The sequence below is a fragment of the Oncorhynchus mykiss genome, chromosome 12 (genome assembly GCF_013265735.2).
Source record: "Oncorhynchus mykiss isolate Arlee chromosome 12, USDA_OmykA_1.1, whole genome shotgun sequence".
NCBI lineage: Eukaryota > Metazoa > Chordata > Actinopteri > Salmoniformes > Salmonidae > Oncorhynchus > Oncorhynchus mykiss.
In genome coordinates, this window is record NC_048576.1 from 30,858,890 (window position 1) to 30,881,181 (window position 22,292).

At 43.1% G+C, this 22,292-nt stretch overlaps 1 protein-coding gene across 2 annotated transcripts in view; it reads left to right on the plus strand.

The window, feature by feature from the left end:
• LOC110537434 (calmodulin regulator protein PCP4) overlaps nt 1-20,228 on the plus strand; it is a 30,610-nt gene extending 10,382 nt beyond the window's left edge. Inside the window, exons 2-4 of one of the 2 annotated variants that reach the window (XM_021623474.2) lie at nt 15,425-15,473; nt 17,887-17,925; nt 19,077-20,228. In XM_021623474.2, coding sequence (XP_021479149.1) covers nt 15,425-15,473; nt 17,887-17,925; nt 19,077-19,213 — 225 coding nt within the window. In that variant the 3' untranslated portion in view covers nt 19,214-20,228. The remainder of the gene's footprint in view (nt 1-15,424; nt 15,474-17,886; nt 17,926-19,076) is intronic. The other variant, XM_021623475.2, reaches the window with a different exon arrangement.
• Nucleotides 20,229-22,292: the final 2,064 nt, after the last annotated feature.

The window sequence follows — 22,292 nt, forward strand, 5'->3', positions numbered from 1 at the left end:
GCAGCAAAGGGGGGACCAACTCCATATTAATGCCCGTGATTTTGGATTGAGATGTTCGCCAAGCAGGTGTCCACATACTTTTAGTAATTTAGTGTATGCCCTGGTAAATATACTTAATCTTGCTAGTGTAACTTAAAATATTATCCCAGTTTGATATGCTGCTTGTGTACAGTTGTGGCCAAAAGTTTTGAGAATGACACAAATATACATTTTCACAAAGTTTGCTGCTTCAGTGTCTTTAGATATTTTTGTCAGATGTTACTATGGAATACTGACGTATAATTACAAGCATTTCCAAAGTGTCAAAGGCTTTTATTGACAATTACATGAAGTTGATGCAAAGAGTCAATATTTGCAGTGTTGACCCTTCTTTTTCAAGACTATCCTGACTGATGGCAGCCCATTCTTGCACAATCAATGCTTGGAGTTTGTGGGTTTTTGTTTGTCCCCCCGCCTCTTGAGAATTGACCACAAGTTCTCAATGGGATTAAGGTCTGGGGAGTTTCCTGGCCATGGACCCAAAATATTGATGTTTTGTTCCCCGAGCCACTTAGTTATCACTTTTGCCTTATGGCAAGGTGCTCCATCATGCTAGAAAAGGCATTGTTCGTCACCAAACTGTTCCTGGATGGTTGGGAGAAGTTGCTCTCGGAGGATGTTTGGTACCATTCTTTATTCATGGCTGTGTTCTTAGGTAAAATTGTGAGTGAGCCTACTCCCTTGGCTGAGAACCAACCCCACACATGAATGGTCTCAGGATGCTTTACTGTTGGCATGACACAGGACTGATGGTAGCGCTCAACTTGTCTTCTCCGGACAGGCTTTTTTCCGGATGCCCCGAACAATCGGAAAGGGGATTCATCAGAGAAAATGACTTTACCCCAGTACTCAGCAGTCCAATCCCAGTACCTTTTGCCTAATATCAGTCTGTCCCTGATGTTTTTCCTGGAGAGAAGTGGCTGCCCTTCTTGACAAAAGTCTTCACCTCACTGTGCGTGCAGATGCACACACACCTGCCTGCTGCCATTCCTGATCAAGCTCTGTACTGGTGGTGCCCCGATCCTGCATCTGAATCAACTTTAGGAGTTTCCTAGCGCTTGCTGGACTTTCCTGGGCGCCCTGAAGCCTTCTTCACAACAATTGAACCACTCTCCTTGAAGTTCTTGATGATCTGATAAATGGTTGATTTAGGTGCAATCTTACTGGCAGCAATATCCTTGTCTGTGAAGCCCTTTTAGTGCAAAGCAATGATGATGGCACGTGTTTCCTTGCAGGTAACCATGGTTGACAGAGGAAGAACAATGATTCCAAGCAACACCCTCCTTTTAAAGCTTCCAGTCTGTTATTCGAACTCAGTAAGCATGACATAGTGAATTCCAGCCTTGTCCTCGTCAACACTCACACCTGTGTTAACGAGAGAATCACTGACATGATGTCAGCTGGTCCTTTTGTGGCAGGGCTGAAATGCTGTGGAAATGTTTTTTGGGGGATTCAGTTCATTTGCATGGCAAAGATAAATATGAAATATTGCAACACTCTGAATCTTGCATCTGCGTAGAGCTTGTGGTAAGCTTTACACTGCAGACACATTTAAGCATGGAAGCAGTCCTGGGTTCAAATTGTATTTAAGATCTTTCAAATACTTTGATTGTTAGACTTAGCCTGCCAGGTATGCCAGATGGGACTAAAGTATGTACTTTTGGAACTATTCCATTTGTTCCATTGCGCCAGACCCATATATTTGGCAAACTCATTCAAATCAAATCAAATCAAATCAAATTTTATTTGTCACATACACATGGTTAGCAGATGTTAATGCGAGTGTAGCGAAATGCTTGTGCTTCTAGTTCCGACAATGCAGTAATAACAAGTAATCTAACTAACAATTCCAAAACTACTGTCTTGTACACAGTGTAAGGGGATAAAGAATATGTACATAAGGATATATGAATGAGTGATGGTACAGAGCAGTATAGGCAAGATACAGTAGATGGTATCGGGTACAGTATGTACAAATGAGATGAGTATGTAAACAAAGTGGCATAGTATAGTATAAAGTGGCTAGTGATACATGTATTACATAAGGATACCGTCGATGATATAGAGTACAGTATATACGTATGCATATGAGATGAATAATGTAGGGTAAGTAACATTTATATAAGGTAGCATTGTTTAAAGTGGCTAGTGATATATTTACATCATTTCCCATCAATTCCCATTATTAAAGTGGCTGGAGTTGAGTCAGTGTCAGTATGTTGGCAGCAGCCACTCAGTGTTAGTGGTGGCTGTTTAACAGTCTGATGGCCTTGAGATAGAAGCTGTTTTTCAGTCTCTCGGTCCCAGCTTTGATGCACCTGTACTGACCTCGCCTTCTGGATGATAGCGGGGTGAACAGCCAGTGGCTCGGGTGGTTGATGTCCTTGATGATCTTTATGGCCTTCCTGTGACATCGGGTGGTGTAGGTGTCCTGGAGGGCAGGTAGTTTGCCCCCGGTGATGCGTTGTGCAGACCTCACTACCCTCTGGAGAGCCTTACGGTTGAGGGCGGTGCAGTTGCCATACCAGGCGGTGATACAGCCCGCCAGGATGCTCTCGATTGTGCATCTGTAGAAGTTTGTGAGTGCTTTTGGTGACAAGCCGAATTTCTTCAGCCTCCTGAGGTTGAAGAGGCGCTGCTGCGCCTTCTTCACGATGCTGTCTGTGTGAGTGGACCAATTCAGTTTGTCTGTGATGTGTATGCCGAGGAACTTAAAACTTGCTACCCTCTCCACTACTGTTCCATCGATGTGGATAGGGGGGTGTTCCCTCTGCTGTTTCCTGAAGTCCACAATCATCTCCTTAGTTTTGTTGACGTTGAGTGTGAGGTTGTTTTCCTGACACCACACTCCGAGGGCCCTCACCTCCTCCCTGTAGGCCGTCTCATCGTTGTTGGTAATCAAGCCTACCACTGTTGTGTCGTCCGCAAACTTGATGATTGAGTTGGAGGCGTGCGTGGCCACGCAGTCGTGGGTGAACAGGGAGTACAGGAGAGGGCTCAGAACGCAACCTTGTGGGGCCCCAGTGTTGAGGATCAGCGGGGAGGAAATGTTGTTGCCTACCCTCACCACCTGGGGGCGGCCCGTCAGGAAGTCCAGTACCCAGTTGCACAGGGCGGGGTCGAGACCCAGGGTCTCGAGCTTGATGACGAGCTTGGAGGGTACTATGGTGTTGAATGCCGAGCTGTAGTCGATGAACAGCATTCTCACATAGGTATTCCTCTTGTCCAGATGGGTTAGGGCAGTGTGCAGTGTGGTTGAGATTGCATCGTCTGTGGACCTATTTGGGCGGTAAGCAAATTGGAGTGGGTCTAGGGTGTCAGGTAGGGTGGAGGTGATATGGTCCTTGACTAGTCTCTCAAAGCACTTCATGATGACGGATGTGAGTGCTACGGGGCGGTAGTCATTTAGCTCAGTTACCTTAGCTTTCTTGGGAACAGGAACAATGGTGGCCCTCTTGAAGCATGTGGGAACAGCAGACTGGTATAGGGATTGATTGAATATGTCCATAAACACACCGGCCAGCTGGTCTGCGCATGCTCTGAGGGCGCGGCTGGGGATGCCATCTGGGCCTGCAGCCTTGCGAGGGTTAACACGTTTAAATGTCTTACTCACCTCGGCTGCAGTGAAGGAGAGACCGCATGTTTTCGTTGCAGGCCGTGTCAGTGGCACTGTATTGTCCTCAAAGCGGGCAAAAAAGTTATTTAGTCTGCCTGGGAGCAAGACATCCTGGTCCGTGACTGGGCTGGGTTTCTTCCTGTAGTCCGTGATTGACTGTAGACCCTGCCACATGCCTCTTGTGTCTGAGCCGTTGAATTGAGATTCTACTTTGTCTCTGTACTGGCGCTTAGCTTGTTTGATAGCCTTGCGGAGGGAATAGCTGCACTGTTTGTATTCGGTCATGTTACCAGACACCTTGCCCTGATTAAAAGCAGTGGTTCGCGCTTTCAGTTTCACACGAATGCTGCCATCAATCCACGGTTTCTGGTTAGGGAATGTTTTAATCGTTGCTATGGGAACGACATCTTCAACGCACGTTCTAATGAACTCGCACACCGAATCAGCGTATTCGTCAATGTTGTTATCTGACGCAATACGAAACATCTCCCAGTCCACGTGATGGAAGCAGTCTTGGAGTGTGGAGTCAGCTTGGTCGGACCAGCGTTGGACAGACCTCATTCAAGCACAGCTAAAGTATTGAAAGAAAACGAACTATTTGAACCCAGTTTTGCATGTCTCAGAGAGTCATAAAGAGAGGTTAGTATCTGAGCTCCAGTTTCTCATAACAGTCAGTCTCAGGACATTTGTTTTAGTCTCATTCAGCATTAATCTCAATAAAGTAACATAAATACGATGCATTTATAGCAACGCCTAAACATCTAGTACCCCATTGTTTTTATGATGCTTTCAAAACACATTCCATGTGATGCCAAAGGATTACACTTACTGTATAATAACCAGCTACATATAGCCATGTCCTCGAGCTAGGACTGAGGCACAGGATTGACTGTATGGATCAACTTCTCATTATGATTACTCATCCTAATAGAAATACAGTGTAGACAAAGGACAACATCCTCTAAACAGCCGTCATGTTTTCTGGGCCTGTATTCATTAAACATCTCAGAGTAGGAGTGCTGATCCAGGATCAGGTCCATTCATTCGAATCTAAAAGACAAAACTGATACTACTGTAAATCAGCGCTCCTACTCTGAGACGCTTGTATATACAGATGTGCTGCTGAAAGATGTTGTGCACTTTGTTGGATGTGTGCTGAGAGAGAGAGCCCTGGAGTCTGTCTAATGCGTGTTAATGTTTTATGGGGAAACCATGCTGTTGTATCGTTAGTTTTGCTCCGGTTATTCCAGCAGGGAGAAAAACTGCTACTTCCTGTCTGTCTGATAATGAGTACTGTAGTTAGTACAACACATACAGGTCAGTGAGGGAAGGAAGATTCTGTTAACACATCATGGGCTGGCAGCCAGGGCAGATTGGATGTCAATGGAAGTACCCGACTTCGAATGAGTGGCCCACTAGAAGCACAGCACTCGCATGTCACTAGGTCCCTCTTCTTCTATAATTAGAGATTCATGTCTTGCTGGATTGTCTGTCTCTACATAAAGATTTTCCGTCCTTCAATGTTTACCATGGCAACGCATGGAATGATAATTACCTTTTATACAAAGACAGTAATACAGAATCTGAACTTTCCAGAAAGTATGGACGGAAAGAAAAACATAAAGAACTTACATTATACTCAGACAGTATCTGGAATTATGATGCTCATACCTAAGTCTGAAGCCTTGTTATTGTCATTGCAAAATTCCACTCTCCTTTGTTACATCAGTCAGTGTGCAGACTGCACGAACATAGGCAACATTCCCAGGTCTAAAGTGAAGAGCAGAGGCAGAATCTACTCAATTGACTTCTATGCTGATATTGAACTAAAGTTCAACAACTGTCACTTAACACTGTCACGAAGAGGAGGCCATCTCAAAATAGTCTCTCCCACGGTCACTCCTACCACCAAGGTCGTCCCCTAACTTTCCTTCTCTCAGGGGCACCGCTGACCTAGTCTGTATCTACTAATGACGATGTCAGCTTCAGATTCTGGATAGATGGATGAGTCAAGCCTGTGTGGCTCACTTGGTAGAGCATGGCACTTGCAACGCCAGTTCGGTTCCCAAGGGTGACCCGTGTGAAAATGTATGCACTCCCTTCTCTAAGTTGTTCTAGATAAGAATGTGTGCTGAATGACTTAAATATAAAGTTGAAAGCCTTAACTGTGCCCTCCAACACCAGAGCATTAACGCATGAGAGGACAACCTTTACCATTATGCCATCCCATTCCAACATGGACATCCTCTATCCTCTAAACTTGGCTTCTGTGCGTCTGCTTAACGAGTAGGCATTCTAGCACTACCCTTCAAGGTAGATGGACACTTGACAGGATTCCAGCGATTATTAGGCTAAGTAATAATTTCTGTATGTGCATGCATTGAATTTTTGCCCATTTCCATCCAACGTTGCCAAGTACGGAGCTTTTAAGCTGGATATCGGGCTACAAAACAGAATTATGGTAAAGCCAGAGTTATCTAATGTGTTGGCAGCTGAGCTGAGGAGATCCCTTTCATCCCATAGAGCCTGGAATAATGACAAAGACCATCTCAGCTTAAAGCTCTGCCTTGAAAGCATTAATTTAAAGGAGACTCTTCTTGTGTCAGGTCTTTTTGATTAGGGAACATTGGCGTACCAGTATGCTAATGAGTTTCGACACCTGGTAATGTGTGAAGAAGGGGTTATTCTTAGGTTAATACAGTGAGGGTTCCATTGGTCAGTGGTGAAAATGGTTCATTTGAATAGTCCACATTCACTCCAATCAGCTGGCTTATTTCTTGTCTTGTCCAATTTAATTTAATTTACCAGACAACAATACAAATCACAGTAGGACCTGTACATAGATAAGCTTAGGAGAGCGCCCAATGCTTAGGTGGATACAATTTCAGCGTCCATGTATGGTACCAAATCACAATGGGTGCTTTGCAGCAGAAAATCCACTAAGCTTGAGTGCACATTTTTGGTAACAGTTCTGGTGGCTATGAACCATAGCTGTCATAGTCCAGTGTCTGAATCAGCCTGTCTCAGTAGCCGGCTCCATCCTACCTGAACCCTGCTTCCCTTCAGCTCCCACCTCCCTCCTATCCCTCTGAGCCGTGGTAGCCAGTCTTCCACACTGTCACTCCGGCTCCCGACTCCCATCCCCTGCACACCCCACAACGATAGTGCTGCTGAGGACTGTTTGTTGGGGCTGAGTTGTCGACATTGTCATCTGTGTCCTAGTTTGCCTAGCGTCTCCTCTCCTCCTTGTTGAATAGTTAATAGACACTGACTGCAGTGTGGAGAACCTCTGGAGAGACCAAGCTGCCAGAAACACCCAAAATAGCCCCAGAAACGTCAGCGAGGAGACATTTATTTATTTTACTAACTACCACACCACCCTTTCATCACATCATTGTGAGGGCATGCTTTATTAAATAAATTATATCAATGGTTAAACATACATGTTTAACATCAAACAGGAAGTGATGCTCCGATCTAGGTTTAAACTACAGCAGAAATTTGACTCCATTTAGTCATGAGAGATGAGATGAATACATTAACTAACAGCAGGAAGAGAATGTCTCTATCTGCCTACTGATGATATTTAATTTCACAACAACACATCGTTGTTAAGGTTACGTACTAGCTATGCCATAAAGGCAGCTCTATACCATATATCCAGACCATCAATGTGAGCTTGAGGCAATGAGGTTTGGCTCATAGATACAGTAACCCGGCTCCCATCTACCCCTAGTAAGGGGTTAAGGTGTACAGTGAGAGGAAACAGTTTGGGGTGGCTTTGTCAGGTAGACAGATAGGTTGAAGAGTCAAGCTGAAGGGCTGTGGAGTGCTGAGTGCAGACCTCTGGGTGGCACCAGGTTAAACGCACTGCGCTGTGGTGCGTTCCAAGCTCTGCATGCGAGTATAGGACCAGGTTGGGCTGGGCATGCCCTGGGGATTCACGACTCACCCGTCAGCAATTTACCTCCTGTGGAAGGGACAGAGGATGGCAGGGTCTTATGCTTGCTTACGTCTTTTGTGTGTGTGTGTGTGTGTAAGAAGGAATCATAGCTCTGAGTTATCTACCAACACCTCCCTAAGCTCAGAGCTGTGTGCTCACTACAACTTATGACACAACCATGCTAGGAAAAACCAGCCTTATGTGCTGGAAACATAATGATCATTATCAATATCATCACCATCATCACCCTCATCCCATTAGTTAAGCTTCCTCTCTGGCTTTGACATATGGGACTGGGAGCATGACGTGACAAGCAGCTCCTCAGTGCCTCAGTCCAAGCTGTGCCCATGATGCCTGTCTCAACTGGGAACTGACTGAACTGAACTAAATGAACACCATGGAATCGTTATCTCTGCAGTTCCTGCAGTAACTGTGCCCACTCACAGTTTAACTGGCCATATTACTGCCTGAGTCTCAGTGAAACACTATGTAATAGACTGAGTGGACCATGGCTGCTGTTGTTGTTCCTCTTTCTCCAATCCCCTACTCCTAATCAGTGGCATCTCTGGAAATGGCTGTGCTGTGCTGCTTGGTGGCCCAACATGAGAATCTGTTTTAGTTTGTGCTTGTGTTTATGTTTGTGTATTTTATGCCTTTGCCTGAGTGCAGTGTTTAATGATGAACGGCAAGTTGGCGTGTTCAGTGAGAGTCTGACATAATGTTGTGACAGATGTCTCAATGTATCACCATGATGCTCCTGAATGACTGTCGGCACGACATGGTCGGGGAGAGTGACCAGCAACCACTGGCGTTCACCACAGACAGACCCAGCCACTGAGGTCAGGGGCCAACGCAATCTCTTAATCTCTGACCCAGAAAAATCGGTAGATATATCATTTTGGATATAAGCTCTTAAAATAAATGTTAAAAGAAAGATAAATAGGTACAGTTTTACATATTTTACTGTATCTAGATGTGAAGTTTTTGTGAACTTTTAGCCTCTAAAAAGTGGTGCCTTTTGCATAAGCATGAGCTTGGTATATGTGGTTCTAAAAGTGTGTATATAAACTCAGCAAAAAAAGGAAATGTCCTCTCACTGTCAACTGCGTTTATTTTCAGCAAACTTAACATGTGTAAATATTTGTATGAACATAACAAGATTCAACAACTGAGACATAAACTGAACAAGTTCCACAGACATTTGACTAACAGAAATTGAATAATGTGTCCCTGAACAAAGGGGGGTCAAAATCAAAAGTAACAGTCAGTATCTGGTGTGGCCACCAGCTGTAGATTTTCCAGTTCTTGCTGTGAGATGTTACCCCACTCTTCCACCAAGGCACCGGCAAGTTCCTGGACATTTCTGGGGGGAATGGCCCTAGCCCTCACCCTCCGATCCAACAGGTCCCAAATGTGCTTAATGGGATTGAGATCCGGGCTCTTCGCTGGCCATGGCAGAACACTGACATTCCTGTCTCGCAGGAAATCACGCACAGACCGAGCAGTATGGCTGGTGGCATTGTCATGCTGGAGGGTCATGTCAGGATGAGCCTGCAGGAAGGGTGCCACATGAGGGAGGAGGATGTCTTCCCTGTAACGCACAGCGTTGAGATTGCCTGCAATGACAACAAGCTCAGTTCGATGATGCTGTTACACACCGCCCCAGACCATGACGGACCCTCCACCTCCAAATCGATCCCGCTCCAGAGTATAGGCCTCGGTGTAACGCTCATTCCTTCGACGATAAATCAAATGCGACCATCACCCCTATTGAGACAAAACTGTGACTCGTCAGAGAAGAGCACTTTTTGCCAGTCCTGTCTGGTCCAACAGCGGTGGGTTTGTGCCCATAGGCAACATCGTTGCCGGTGATGTTTGGTGAAGACCTGCCTTTCAACAGGCCTACAAGCCCTCAGTCCAGCCTCTCTCAGCCTATTGCAGACAGTCTGAGCACTGATGGAGGGATTGTGCATTATTGATGTAACTCAGGCAGCTGTTGTTGCCATCCTGTACCTGTCCCTCAGGTGTGCTGTTCGGATGTACCGATCCTGTGCATGTGTTGTTACACGTGGTCTGCCACTTCCAGGATGATCAGCTGTCCATCCTGTCTCCCTGTAGCGCTGTTTTAGGTGTCTCACAGTACGGACATTGAAATGTATTGCCCTGGCCACATCTGTAGTCCTCATGCCTCCTTGCAGCATGCCTAAGGCACATTCACACAGATGAGCAGGGAACCTGGGCATCTTTCTTTTGGTGTTTTTCAGAGTCAGTAGAAAGCCTCTTTAGTATCCTAAGTTTTCATAACTGTGACCTTAATTGCCTACCGTCTGTAAGCTGTTAGTGTCTTAACGACTGTTCCACAGGTGCATGTTCATTAATTGTTTATGGTTCAGCATGGGAAACAGTGTTTAAACTCTTTACAATGAAGATCTGTGAAGTTATTTGGGTTATCTTTGAAAGACAGTGTCCTGAAAAAGGAACGTTTTGTGTGTGTGTGTGTGAAAAATTGGTGATTATAGCGTTTTGGAAATAAACTCTTCAAATAAATGTGGGTTCCTTCGTGTGTGTGTAAAATATTACTGTTGTCATATTTTGAATTCGTAGCTTTTAGATGTGTATGAAAATGTGTGTTATTTTTTGCTAAGCGCTATAGCAGGGGGTGGCAGGTAGCCTCGCTGTTAGAGTGTTGGTACAGTAACCGAAAGGTTGCTGGTTTGAATACCCAAGGTGGAAGAAAATATGTTGAATATGTGCTTTTGAGCAAGGCACTTAACCCTAATTTCCTCCAGAGGTGCTGTACTACTATGGCAGACCCTGTAAAATAACATATTTCACTGCAACTATCCAGTGTATGTGACAATAAAACATATTTTTTTCTGTGTGTGCAAAGAAAACATGATTAATTGTCTCTCTAAAATGAAAGTTTTTAAATAAATACATGTCTGTCGTTGAACAACCCCAGGCCATGATTAGAAAAAGCACCAATCTTTTTCATCATTTCTTTAAACAATTAAAGCTCATTTACCAACATTTCTGAAAAATGATCATAAGCATTTTGGATTGAAATTTGAGTGTGCAAAGGTTAGGTTGTGTAAAAGCTTTGTTAATCTGTCTCTCATTGCTGTGTTCCTATGTTTTTCACCACAGCACCATTAATTCATTACTCTGATGGAAGATCATCATTACTCTTTGTGTGTCCTAGGCTCTCTTGTGTCAGGAACATCTATCAGTTAAGATGAAATGAGGTGGAGACAAGGTCATCCTTCATGATAGGTCTGTGGGTTAATGAAATTAAGCCCAGTAGAGGAGAGGAGGAGAGCAGAGGAGAGGAGAGCAGATAGGGGAGGAAAGGAGTGAAGGAGAGGCTCAGATGTATTGGGACGAGGTGTGATGGAACCGAGGCATGCCAGCGTGTAACAGACACACACTGGCGCACACACATACCCACGCACACGTTCACACACAACTAAATATAAAGATTTGTACATACCCTCACACATCTGAGTTTCAGGTTTTATTTAGGTCTGGCATGAGTTGGACTCACAAAGCACACAAACTCACACACCCACACATGCGCACACACACACACACCCACTCTCTTGCTCACTCGCGGGCCACACCAAACAAGTATTCCAACATTGGGAGCCATCTGTTTTGGCATCTCTCAGTGGCCAACCTAATGTAGTGTTTTCCATGGCTGCTGTGTGAGCTGCGCTGTCCATGGGCCCAACCAGGCTGAACTGTGCTGAGCTGAAGCAGGACACACTGTAGTGCAGACCTCCTGGACTGAAGCCTGCCAGGGGACAGTACACATTACCCCCATCTCTAGTTTGGGATATTAGTTACACAATCAGAAATGAAGTGGAGGGTACACTCATATAAACACACTTAGCTCTAAATCTGTGGTTACAATCTACCTCTCATATGAAGACTCTCCTATCAGTAACATACACTGCATTCTACACTGAGTATACCAAACATTAGGAACACCCCCCCTTTTGCCCTCAGAACAGCCTCAATTCGTCCGGGCATGGACTCTATAGGGTGTCGAAAGCATTCCACAGGGATGCTGGCCCATGTTGAGTCCAATGATTCCCACATTTTGTGTCAAGATGGCTGGATGTCCTTTGGGAGGTGGACCATTCTTGATACACACGGGAAACTGTTGAGTGTGAAAAACACAGCAATGTTGCAGTTCTTTACACAAGCCAGTGCACCTGACACCTACTACCATAATCCATCCAAAGGCACTTAAAACCTTTGTCTTGCCCATTCACCCTCTGAATGGCACACATACACAATCCATTTCTCAATTGTATCAAGGCTTAAAAATCCTTCTTAAACCTGTCTCCTCACCTTTATCTATACCAGTGGTCGCCAACCTTTTCTGAGTCAAGATCACTTTGGCGGTCAAAAGCAAGCCGGCATCGACCACTCAGATTTATTTTTAACCATGGCTTAAATGTCTTTAACCTAATAAAAACAGTTCTGTAGGAATGAGGTTTGTGCAGTATGCCCATTACATTATCACAGCATATGCCTGGCCTGCCAATATTGTTCTTCTCAGACCATATTATATTTCAAAACTCGAGCTTTGATAACAAAATAGATCAGTTGGTGTAGCACTTGCGAGGCACGGCTGAGCATAGTTTTCAGCTGTGCTAACATAATTGCAAAAGGGTTTTCTAATGATCAATTAGCCGTTTAAATGATAATCTTGGATTAGCTAACACAATGTGCCATTGGAACACAGGAGTGATGGTTGCTGATAATTGCCCTCTGTACATCTATGTACTGTAGATATTCAATAAAAAATCTGCTGTTTCCTGCTACAAAAGTAATTTCCAACATTACACTATTTCTGAGCAATTTGATGTTATTTTAATAGACAAAAAAAAGTTTTTCTTTCAAAAACATGGACATTTCTAAGTGACCCTAAACTTTTCAACGGTAGTGTATATAATCGGAAATAAAGCAGTAGGTTCTGAAGACGGTCCCTGCTCACACTCCACTGCAAAGATGGGGGATTTTCAGGAAGTGGAAGAGAGAGTTAGAGAGCATTTGTGTGAGTGTGTATGTGCGTGCGTGTGTGGATGCTGAGGTCTTCCAGAGACAGGGTTGCAGGTGCGTGACAAATCTGCTGGTCTCTCCTCCATGCCAAACTGGCAGTGCATATTGTGTCCCTCATTCATTCATTCATTCATTCATTCAGACATACATATTAATTCAAGCCTTCTTTCATGAGACAAAATGCTAATAACTCTGTTTGTGCAGATCATGTCAATGTCTCCATGTATTGTGGTGAGACTCTTGCCAGTCACAAATGATGGGTATTTGTGGGTATTTTTTTATCTTGGCTATAAAATGCAAAAACAGTTTTTTTGCATTAGTTTCACCCAAAAAGACAAGTAAGGCAGTTCACATCTCCCCAAACCCTGAAGCATCGACATCATTCACCAAATATTTATGATCCACTGCTTTATCTCCTCTTTTATGGAAGATGCTTTCTGCTTACACGGCAAGTTCACTTTGTATCCACATGCTACTCTATTGGTGGACTAATGATGCCAACCCACAGAGTTACAACAGCAAAAGAGCCTAACGGACCACGTTGTTATGCTAATCTAGATCCTCAAATGTTGCTCCTCTGCATGCTTGAGAGAGAGAGATAGGCAGAGGGCGTGTGAGAATGTTATTGTTGTGCCCGCTCAATCCTCTACAGTATTCTAGTAAAGTGGCTCAGATAGGGACTGTGCTCCATGTGTAACCCTATTAATTAACAGACTGTTACAGCTTCATCACTTCATCTGACACTCAGCACAGACAACGGCCCACACTTTGTTGCACCTAATGAAATGCTCAGTGTGGAAAGCCGCCACACCACACTGAGCATGTGACCCATAATTATGTATAATATAGAATACATAATGTTTTGAATGGCTTGTTGATGATGTTGCTGGCAGGACTTTGGCAATAGCTGCTAAACTTGCATGAGCGAGTGCGGGAACGATAAGCATCAAGGAGCCAAGCAGAAGTGAGAGTAGAGAGGGAACGTGAGAATCAGGCAGCCGTGACAAACGTCTCATTTGGAATTCACTCATGGTTTCTAAAGCCTCATGCAAATGTATAATTTTTTGGGGGCACATTTTATTGGGCGCTGTAAAACAAAGATAGAGCTGAAAGAGGGCGAGATAAAAGACTCATTGGAGAGAAAAAAAGAGCAAAGAGGAGTAATGTGGAAAATGTGCCCGTGTGTTCAGAGTAATCTTCCTGAACGTTATGACCAGCCTGGTTATGTAAGCTCTAACCATATCCAGGCAGAGAGAAGGATCACAGGGAGAGGGAGGAGGAGGAAGAGAAGTGAGAGAGGGAGGAGTGTGTAGAGACTGGGGGTGCGTTCACAGAGCTGATGCGACCCTAAATCACGGATTTTCCTCAAACTGATGAAGACTAGGAGAAACCATCCTTCATGTTGATGGTTTTCATCACAGCTGTTCCCTTTCACATCTGTTGGCCGTTGCTTGCGTGTCATTAAAGAGAAAACAACCATTAAACAATTACAGGGTCACCAATGACAACGATCAACAACACAAAGATTAGAGCAGATTAGATAGCGATGACTGTTTCTTCATTAACCTCTGTAACCACTCTATGTGCTGAGCTTCTCTACTGTATCACAGCAGCACCAGTGGAAAAGAAATAAAGGTATCCTCTCCTTTCCAGTTGGGAAATACCAACTCATAATGTAAACTTTTGAGCTTGTGTGTGTGTGTGTGTGTGTGTGTGTGTGTGTGTGTGTGTTGTTTCACTGTAGTTGCCTGTATTACAGTATCTTGCATGGCAGTCTTTGGATTTGTTGTCCTATAGGAGGTCTTGTCCGTTGTGTTGTTTGTATACCTGTTCAGTGGATCCCTATGTTCCTACCTAGTGTTGCCTACGGTACTCCTTGACAGTGTTTCCCTACATAGAGGATAGACTGCCATGTGTAATGTCTTGTGTGGCACTGCGCTGGAGTGCTGGTCTGGGCTGTAGAAGTTCATTTCATGGCTCTAATGTGGCCTGATATGGAGGAGTGTTATATTCCTTTGAACTTGGATTAGCTTCCCATCCCTCCTCTGCTTCTCTCTCTTTCTCTCTTTCTTTCTCTCTCTCTCTCTCTCTCTCTCTCTCTCTTTCTTTCTCTCCATTGTTTGTTGAGAGCTGCAGGGTGCAGGGAGAGAGGAAGAGAGAAGAAGAAGGTGGGGGAGAGGAAAAGAAAGATAGAGATGGAGTGAGGGGGAGAGAAAATGAGATGGAGAGAGTAAGGGAGGGTGTTAGTAACCTCTGGTGAACCCCAGTATCAACCTCACCCCATGTGACAGAGTATAACACAGACAGATGAGACCTAACAAGGATGCCATCCCATCACCTCAGTGAATCCTTGGGAGTTTTTCCACACTAACAGTGAGACAGATGGCAAAGCTTTGAAATTAGTTCCCCTTCCTTCCCCTTCTATAGGAGAACTGAGGAAACTGAGGACACTACCATTTTTTGTTGTTGTTGTGATTTCCCTCCTCAGCCGCCTATCTGGCATCAAAGCTCATCTGCTGTGTTTAAATTCATTGAAAGCACTGTATTAATACCTCGGGTAGGGATGTGATGTGCAGGATGGGGAGTGTGGGCTTCCTCCACGGAGCAGAAGTCTCAGCAGAAGCTCACACATGTACGCATGTATGTACACAAACGGCCCGAGACCTTCTGGCTACTGGTCTACCTCTAAGTTTTTTCCCCATATGTAAAGTATTGAATATTGGAATATTGATCCCTCGCTATCTCTTCCTTTGCAGAGACAAGGATCTGGAGCCATGAGTGGAAACAGCAAACCTGCTGGACAAGGTGTGTACAGGATTTATACAGGAAAAATATAACAAAATACACAACTTACATCACGTAGGCCTGCTGTAACTAACTAATATCCTGCTTTTAAAAATCATCTTGTGAAATTCCGAAAACGCCATCCATGTTGGTTCATGTGACCACATTGCTTGAGAGTCATAGAACACATTGAGTGAGAGTCATAGAACACATTGAGTGAGAGTCATAGAACACATTGAGTGAGAGTCATAGAACACATTGAGTGAGAGTCATAGAAGACATTGAGTGAGAGTCATAAAACACATTGAGTGAGAGTCATAGAACACATTGAGTGAGAGTCCTAGAACACATTGAGTGAGAGTCATAGAACACATTGAGTGAGAGTCATAGAACACATTGAGTGAGAGTCATAGAAGACATTGAGTGAGAGTCATAAAACACATTGAGTGAGAGTCATAGAACACATTGAGTGAGAGTCCTAGAACACATTGAGTGAGAGTCATAGAACACATTGAGTGAGAGTCATAGAAGACATTGAGTGAGAGTCATAAAACACATTGAGTGAGAGTCATAGAACACATTGAGTGAGAGTCATAGAACACATTGAGTGAGAGTCCACAGTCTGCAGTTCTACTCATGGAGAGCAGAATGTCCAAAAACAGCAAAAACAGAGAATCAGAGATGTCTCATAACTCAACAGATAATTTGTCTTGACTAACTCTCTGTGTTTTTTTATGGAAGAAAATATGCCATTATAGAAATAAAGACAATCTACCTTGGGTACATTCATGCCTGAAATTCACAGAAAGACCTACTTTCCAGGCTGGGGCATGGTATTGTTGTCATGATAATGACATTCAAATCCTCAGAGTTAGAGACGTCAAACTTAGGCTTGCAATACTTTGGAGGATCCTTTGATATCTATAAATGACATTAAGTGTAGAATTCAGTCATTCAGGTAAAGTGAATGTGACTACAGGATACATTTAATTAAAAGTCCTACTTCAAATAGATTCTTGATCAAATAATTGATTATTCCCCAAGATTATTCCCTGACTTTGGTATTTGATAGTCATATTGTACACTAGAAGGTGAAACCTCCTACTTCCTGTAGTCTATATGTATCGACAGTGCCAACAATTGATCCTATTAAGTTTTTAAACAATACACAATATAGTCAATTGATGTAACATATACTATGTCCCCCCCCCCCCCCCCCCCCCATCCCTGGAATCTCATCCTAAGACACAATGAAGCCGGCAGGTTAATGATAGCCAATCACTTTTAAAAGGGTTCATTTGGCCATTCTGCACATTAAATGGATCCTTCCTTCAGCATAACAGGGTGGCCGTGAGCCTCCTCTCCACCCTTCTGGAACCACTGATGACAGTATAAAGAGTAAGACCTGGTGTTCATATGGATTTTAGTCTCAACTGGTTGGACGATGAGTTGCATTGTTATTCAGTTTAATCCAAAGGTAAAAGCCACACAAATACCATACTCCTGTCAATTGAATTTGATTGAATGACATTTATTTGACTTTTGCCGATTTCCATTTGATTGTTTTCACCTTTTTATTTTTGTTAGTAACCTAATCAACTTGTATTGGTCCAGTTTGGTTATATTTTATTGCCTAAGTTTAAGTTGATAGAATACATGTACCATAGGGACCTATAATAATGTAAAGACTGACAATGGCATCCCATGCCTGCTCTAGTAACATGAGTGAATGATCTATTACCACAATCTCACATTCAGTCCTATAGTTTTTTTAAGGCTGACTTTATTCAGTATTATATTGACTATGTTTTATTCTAGACAAATTTGGTGAACTATATACTTGGTAATGGGGATTATATGTAGTTTGGATTACAGCTATTGTAACACACCTCCATATGCTACTGAGTGCTCTCACCTAGTTGTTCTGAGACTATACCTTCATCAATCATTGTCCCAGTGTCCCTGAGCAGCATACATCAGACAGTCACCAGCTCCAACATGACCTTTTACCATCTCCCCCAGAAATGAAGACATCATCAATTTGGGAGAATTTAGATATTCACACATGCACCTCCTCAAGTCTCAATTCATGGTTTAGGAGAACTGTGACCTTGTTGTGAAGTGTGCAATATGTATCAGAGGAGGGGGGGGGGGGGGGGGGGGCACTCAGTCTGTTAACGAATAACATAAGATATGTACATGAGAAACATCCCTTTCCTCCAGAAACTATATTTAAAAAACAACGCACCCACACTGGCAATAGCCACTGACTTAGATGTTTTTTTTTCAATTTAGATGGGTTAGGCCCACAGGGAAATGGGATGTCCCCACACTGTTCCATTACACAAGGAAAGATGGCATGGAGAGTAATTGTATGGGTTCTGCTATCATGAAATGTACATTCCTCTCCATTGAAAACATTTTGTCTTCAAAGGATGCCACGGTCGTGAAGAAAATCCATCTAAACCTAAACGTATGTTGTTCATTTTGCTGTATGTGTGCACATTTTATATGTTAGTACACTCTTAGAAGAAAGGGTTCCGAAAGGGTTCTTCGGTTGTCCCCATAGGGGTACCCTTTTTGGTTTCAGGTAAAATCCTCTGTGGAAAGGGTTCCACATGGAACCCAAAAAGGTTCTACCTGGAACCAAAAATGGTACTTCAAAGGGTTCTCCAATGAGGACAGCCGAAGAACCCTTTTAGGTTCTAGATAGCACCTTTCTTTCTAAGAGTGTACATTCACAACTATGTACAATGTAAAATGCAAATGGCATTTGTGACATCTTGTAAAGGAATGGATCTTTCAGTATTCAATCCACATAGTAGATGCATGTGAATGGAGACTGACGTATACTATCGCATCCCAATGCTGTTGGGATGAGACCTAGTAATTGAACCTGCATCACAGAAATTGCACCCAGTATTGCTTTTTTGGTCATTCACAGTCACTTCACGCATCCAATTCTGTATGTTCACTCCTCATATTTAAGCAATCAACCAAGGCTTAATATTCACAGAATGTTCCCTCTTTGGTATCTAGCATGGGCACTGATCTGAACTCATTTAGTCTTTGCTGGCATTTTGGCTGTGATTATCTATGTATTAGGAAACGTTTAACCTTACATTTGTAAGTAAATAAAACATAAATATATTCTGATGTATTAATGTACATGTCTTTTGTCTTCTAGATTAGAGGGGGAAATGTATGAGTAATGAAAGGGGAGTTAGAAAATGAAATCCTCCTGGATGAAGAGAGGACATGACAGCATGTATATGTTTGGGAGATTAGAAAGGCTTGCCTTGCTTCATATTTCACATTTTATCCCCTGATTTAAAGTCTTTGAAGTTGCAAAGCCCCCTACCCTCTGTATACGCTCGAAAAAGGCTGCTTCTTTAAACATAATCTATTGAATTGAATTCAAATTAAACATTTCTATGAACTTTGAAACATTCTATAGCTATTAACAAAGGTGACCTTTTTAGGTGACCTTTTCCATTCATGATGGAGGGATGAAATAGAGTGACCCCAACTGTGGTAGATTCACATACAGTAAGACTCCCCAGTTTTTCTATGCTGTCTCACTCTCTCTTCCAGTCTCTCACCGTCTTTATTGCCTCACTACAGATGACTCTAAGGCTGCTCCTGAGGAGGACTTTGCGGACATCGACATGAAGGCTCCGGAGACGGAGAAGGCTGCTGTGGCCATCCAATCACAGTTCCGGAAGTTCCAGAGCAAGAAGAAGCAGGAAGTAAAGTCCTAGAGTGGGCAGGACAGAGCCGGGCAGCTCTGTCTCCCATAGACCGGGACTGCACCAGTTGGGGGTTTGGTCTTGCATGTCAATCAAATCACACCGTTATGGACTCAACTGAGGGGGAGTTAAGGGGAAGAGGGAAGGCTAGAGGGAGGGGTCAGGGTTCAAGGATCAAGGGGTCACTGATATCTTTGAAATGATTATATGTAACTTATTAATTGATTGCTGTGTCCATAAATGATGGTTAAGTTCTGGATAAATCTTGATCTTTCCTATGATTTTGCTATTTTCGTTTTTTATTGATACTGTAATACTACTACACTCTATATTTTCCAGTTGCTGTAGCAGTCCAAAACCTTAGTAGTCCTCTCATGTCTCTCTCATGTCGTGTACGCTGCAATATACCCATTTGAACAATAAAACGCTGCTTGATAAGTAGGTTTCCTCGTAAAGCAATTAAGAAACTGGAACCAGGGTTTCACCCTCAGGCGGAACATGTAGCCAAATGTATTGTGAAGATTGATCGTCAGATTCTGCATTCTTTTCAACTGTGGCATCATAAATCTAAAGATTTTTTTCCCTAGTATGTCCGTTATTAAGGGTGTTTCCCTCTCATTGTGGGGAGTGTTTCCAGACATTCCAGCTTGTCTTGTTTGATCCCTCCCAGTTATCGCAGCGCCCAGTGGCTGATGCATTTAGGATTCAATCAATGGCTACAGTTTGCTTTCCAATGTCTCCGGTGTCTCAACTTGCCAACTAAATCTAGGGCTTGTTCTGTTATTTACATGAGAATTGAGGATTTCCTTCCTTCCCTTCAACTTCAACGTCAATGGAAAGTGTTTTTATTTTGTTTGTATGATTTGTTTTGACATTAATTGTTTTTTAATGGTGTTTCTATTGAATCCCCATTGTTTCCTTTTGTTGTTCAAACCCAAATGAGTGGAATATACTGTACAATACCATCAATCTTCAGTAGAGACACGTTCAAAGAATACTTAATAAATATCCAAGAGGTAAACATTGAGTCAGAAGTTATTTTGTTAACATTGTGTTTGTTTATGGTCCCCACTAGCCCATGTGTCTGTCATCGATGTCTATTTTCTTTCTTTATTTAATAAACTATTTTGACAGTAACCGTCCAAAAGACATTCATAAACCTTTAAATTAATTTACTTGGAAGCTTTGTGTTTGTTTCTGGTGCAATGAGTGGAGCTTACTCCGCTGTTCAAAAGCACATATCAGACCGAGAGCCTAATGCTTCTTAGGTAGTTCTTTATGAGTTTTAGTTTAGAAAATGAGCTCTCCGCAGAAGCGAGAGTTACAGGGATGGTAAAAACAGCTTGATTGCCATAGCAACATCAGGGAAACTAGGCAGAAAGAAGAGGTGCTTCAAATACAGCAGTTCTGCAACATCTTTAATTGAGCATCTCATTATCCTTAATTTCCGGCCTCAACACGTTATGGAAAGAGATGAACTGTATAGGAAGCTCTGGGGACAGGTTGACTGGATACTGGACAGCCAATAAATTGACAGATGCAAACAGACCATCTTTAACGGACAAAAGGGCTTGGACAAAAAAGCGGCTTGCGATTTCATTCATACTGGTGAACCAGTGTTTCAGTTGTGTTCTTTTTTTATTTTATTGCAAAAACACAGGTCCACACAGAAAACATGAAATACACAGGCATGAAACACCAGTGCCGAACATGGCAAGCCCAGCTGAACTCTGAAAACAACATGCCAGCATGATTCAAACTAGTCATGAAGCAGCAGCGATCCCCACCGACAAAATACACATCCAGGTCTGAGCAGATTGTGCCGCCCATGCCGTCAATGTCCGTGTTTGCCCTGCAAATGGCCCTGCCCGCTTCCACCTGAAAAAATCACATTTCCTCCATTCCTTCACAATATTACTGCCACGCAACACACCCAGGAGTTGGATTCAATCTGTATCGCAGAAGCATCGGGGGAATTCCACGTTACAGCTCGAAATTCAAAGACAATGTTCCATGACACGGATTGAATCCAGCCCCCACCCTGTACACAGCCCCATTAAACCATTCCACTCCACTCCACACCAAACACCAAATCAACACAAGGGCCCAAAATTATTTTCTTAGGGCTAGATTCTGTCAGATCTGCTCTAGCCAACAACCGCATTAGAGCTGTCAAATCCACAAGCGGCTCTCGGCATTCTACCTAAAGCGGACATTGCCATTGGCTGCACGGAGACGCATTAAGAGAAATCCCTTGCGGCCTTGTTTACAAGCTTGAACACTTGAATGTGAGATGTTATCTATACCTCAGTTAGGCTGATAGAAATTATCATTATTTTGTTGAATGATTTTCAATTTGAGGTTGATTATTTCTATATAGCATACACTCTCTCTTTCTGAACTTCTATCGTGATTGAGGTGGGTGTGGCTTCATGACAACGATCACATAAGCAGCTGTTCACCGATTTGAAAGCTCCAACACAGTAACACCTCTGACACCGCCAACTCAGACCCGCTGGTTAACGCTTAATCCGATTGAATCTAGGCCTTACTTTGACAATACTAAATCCATTTTATTTGTAAAATGTCATGACTCATATTTATCCATTTCATCACTAGGGAGGTTGAACAGGCTCTGAAAGCTAATACTGCTGATAGCTTGGAGCTACAATATAATAAACTCCGGAATGTGTCTTAAGCACTTGAAACTATCTTTACTGATTTTCCGTGTACCCCGTGAAGTTATCTTTTTTTAGATGGCAATCCTTTAAATTGCGGTGTTGAAAGATTATAATCAGCACTATGGATTGTCTTAGGAGTAATGTCATGAATAAACCATAAAAGGCAGCATTGTAGTTCATGCATGAGTAGTAGTACATTCCTAGTGAGTAGTAGGACAAATGACCTGAGATCATTGGATCATCAGGGGACCTGATGCAAAGCTATGTGGGGGCACTGTGCTTTGTAGCTGGCTGTTTGGATATCTTTCTTTTGTTTTTTGTCATGAGTTTACATAAACTGGATTGAGACCTGAAATGAGTGTCAACATTCAGGGAAAAGTGGAGAATTGTATTCTAACTGTAGGACGTCC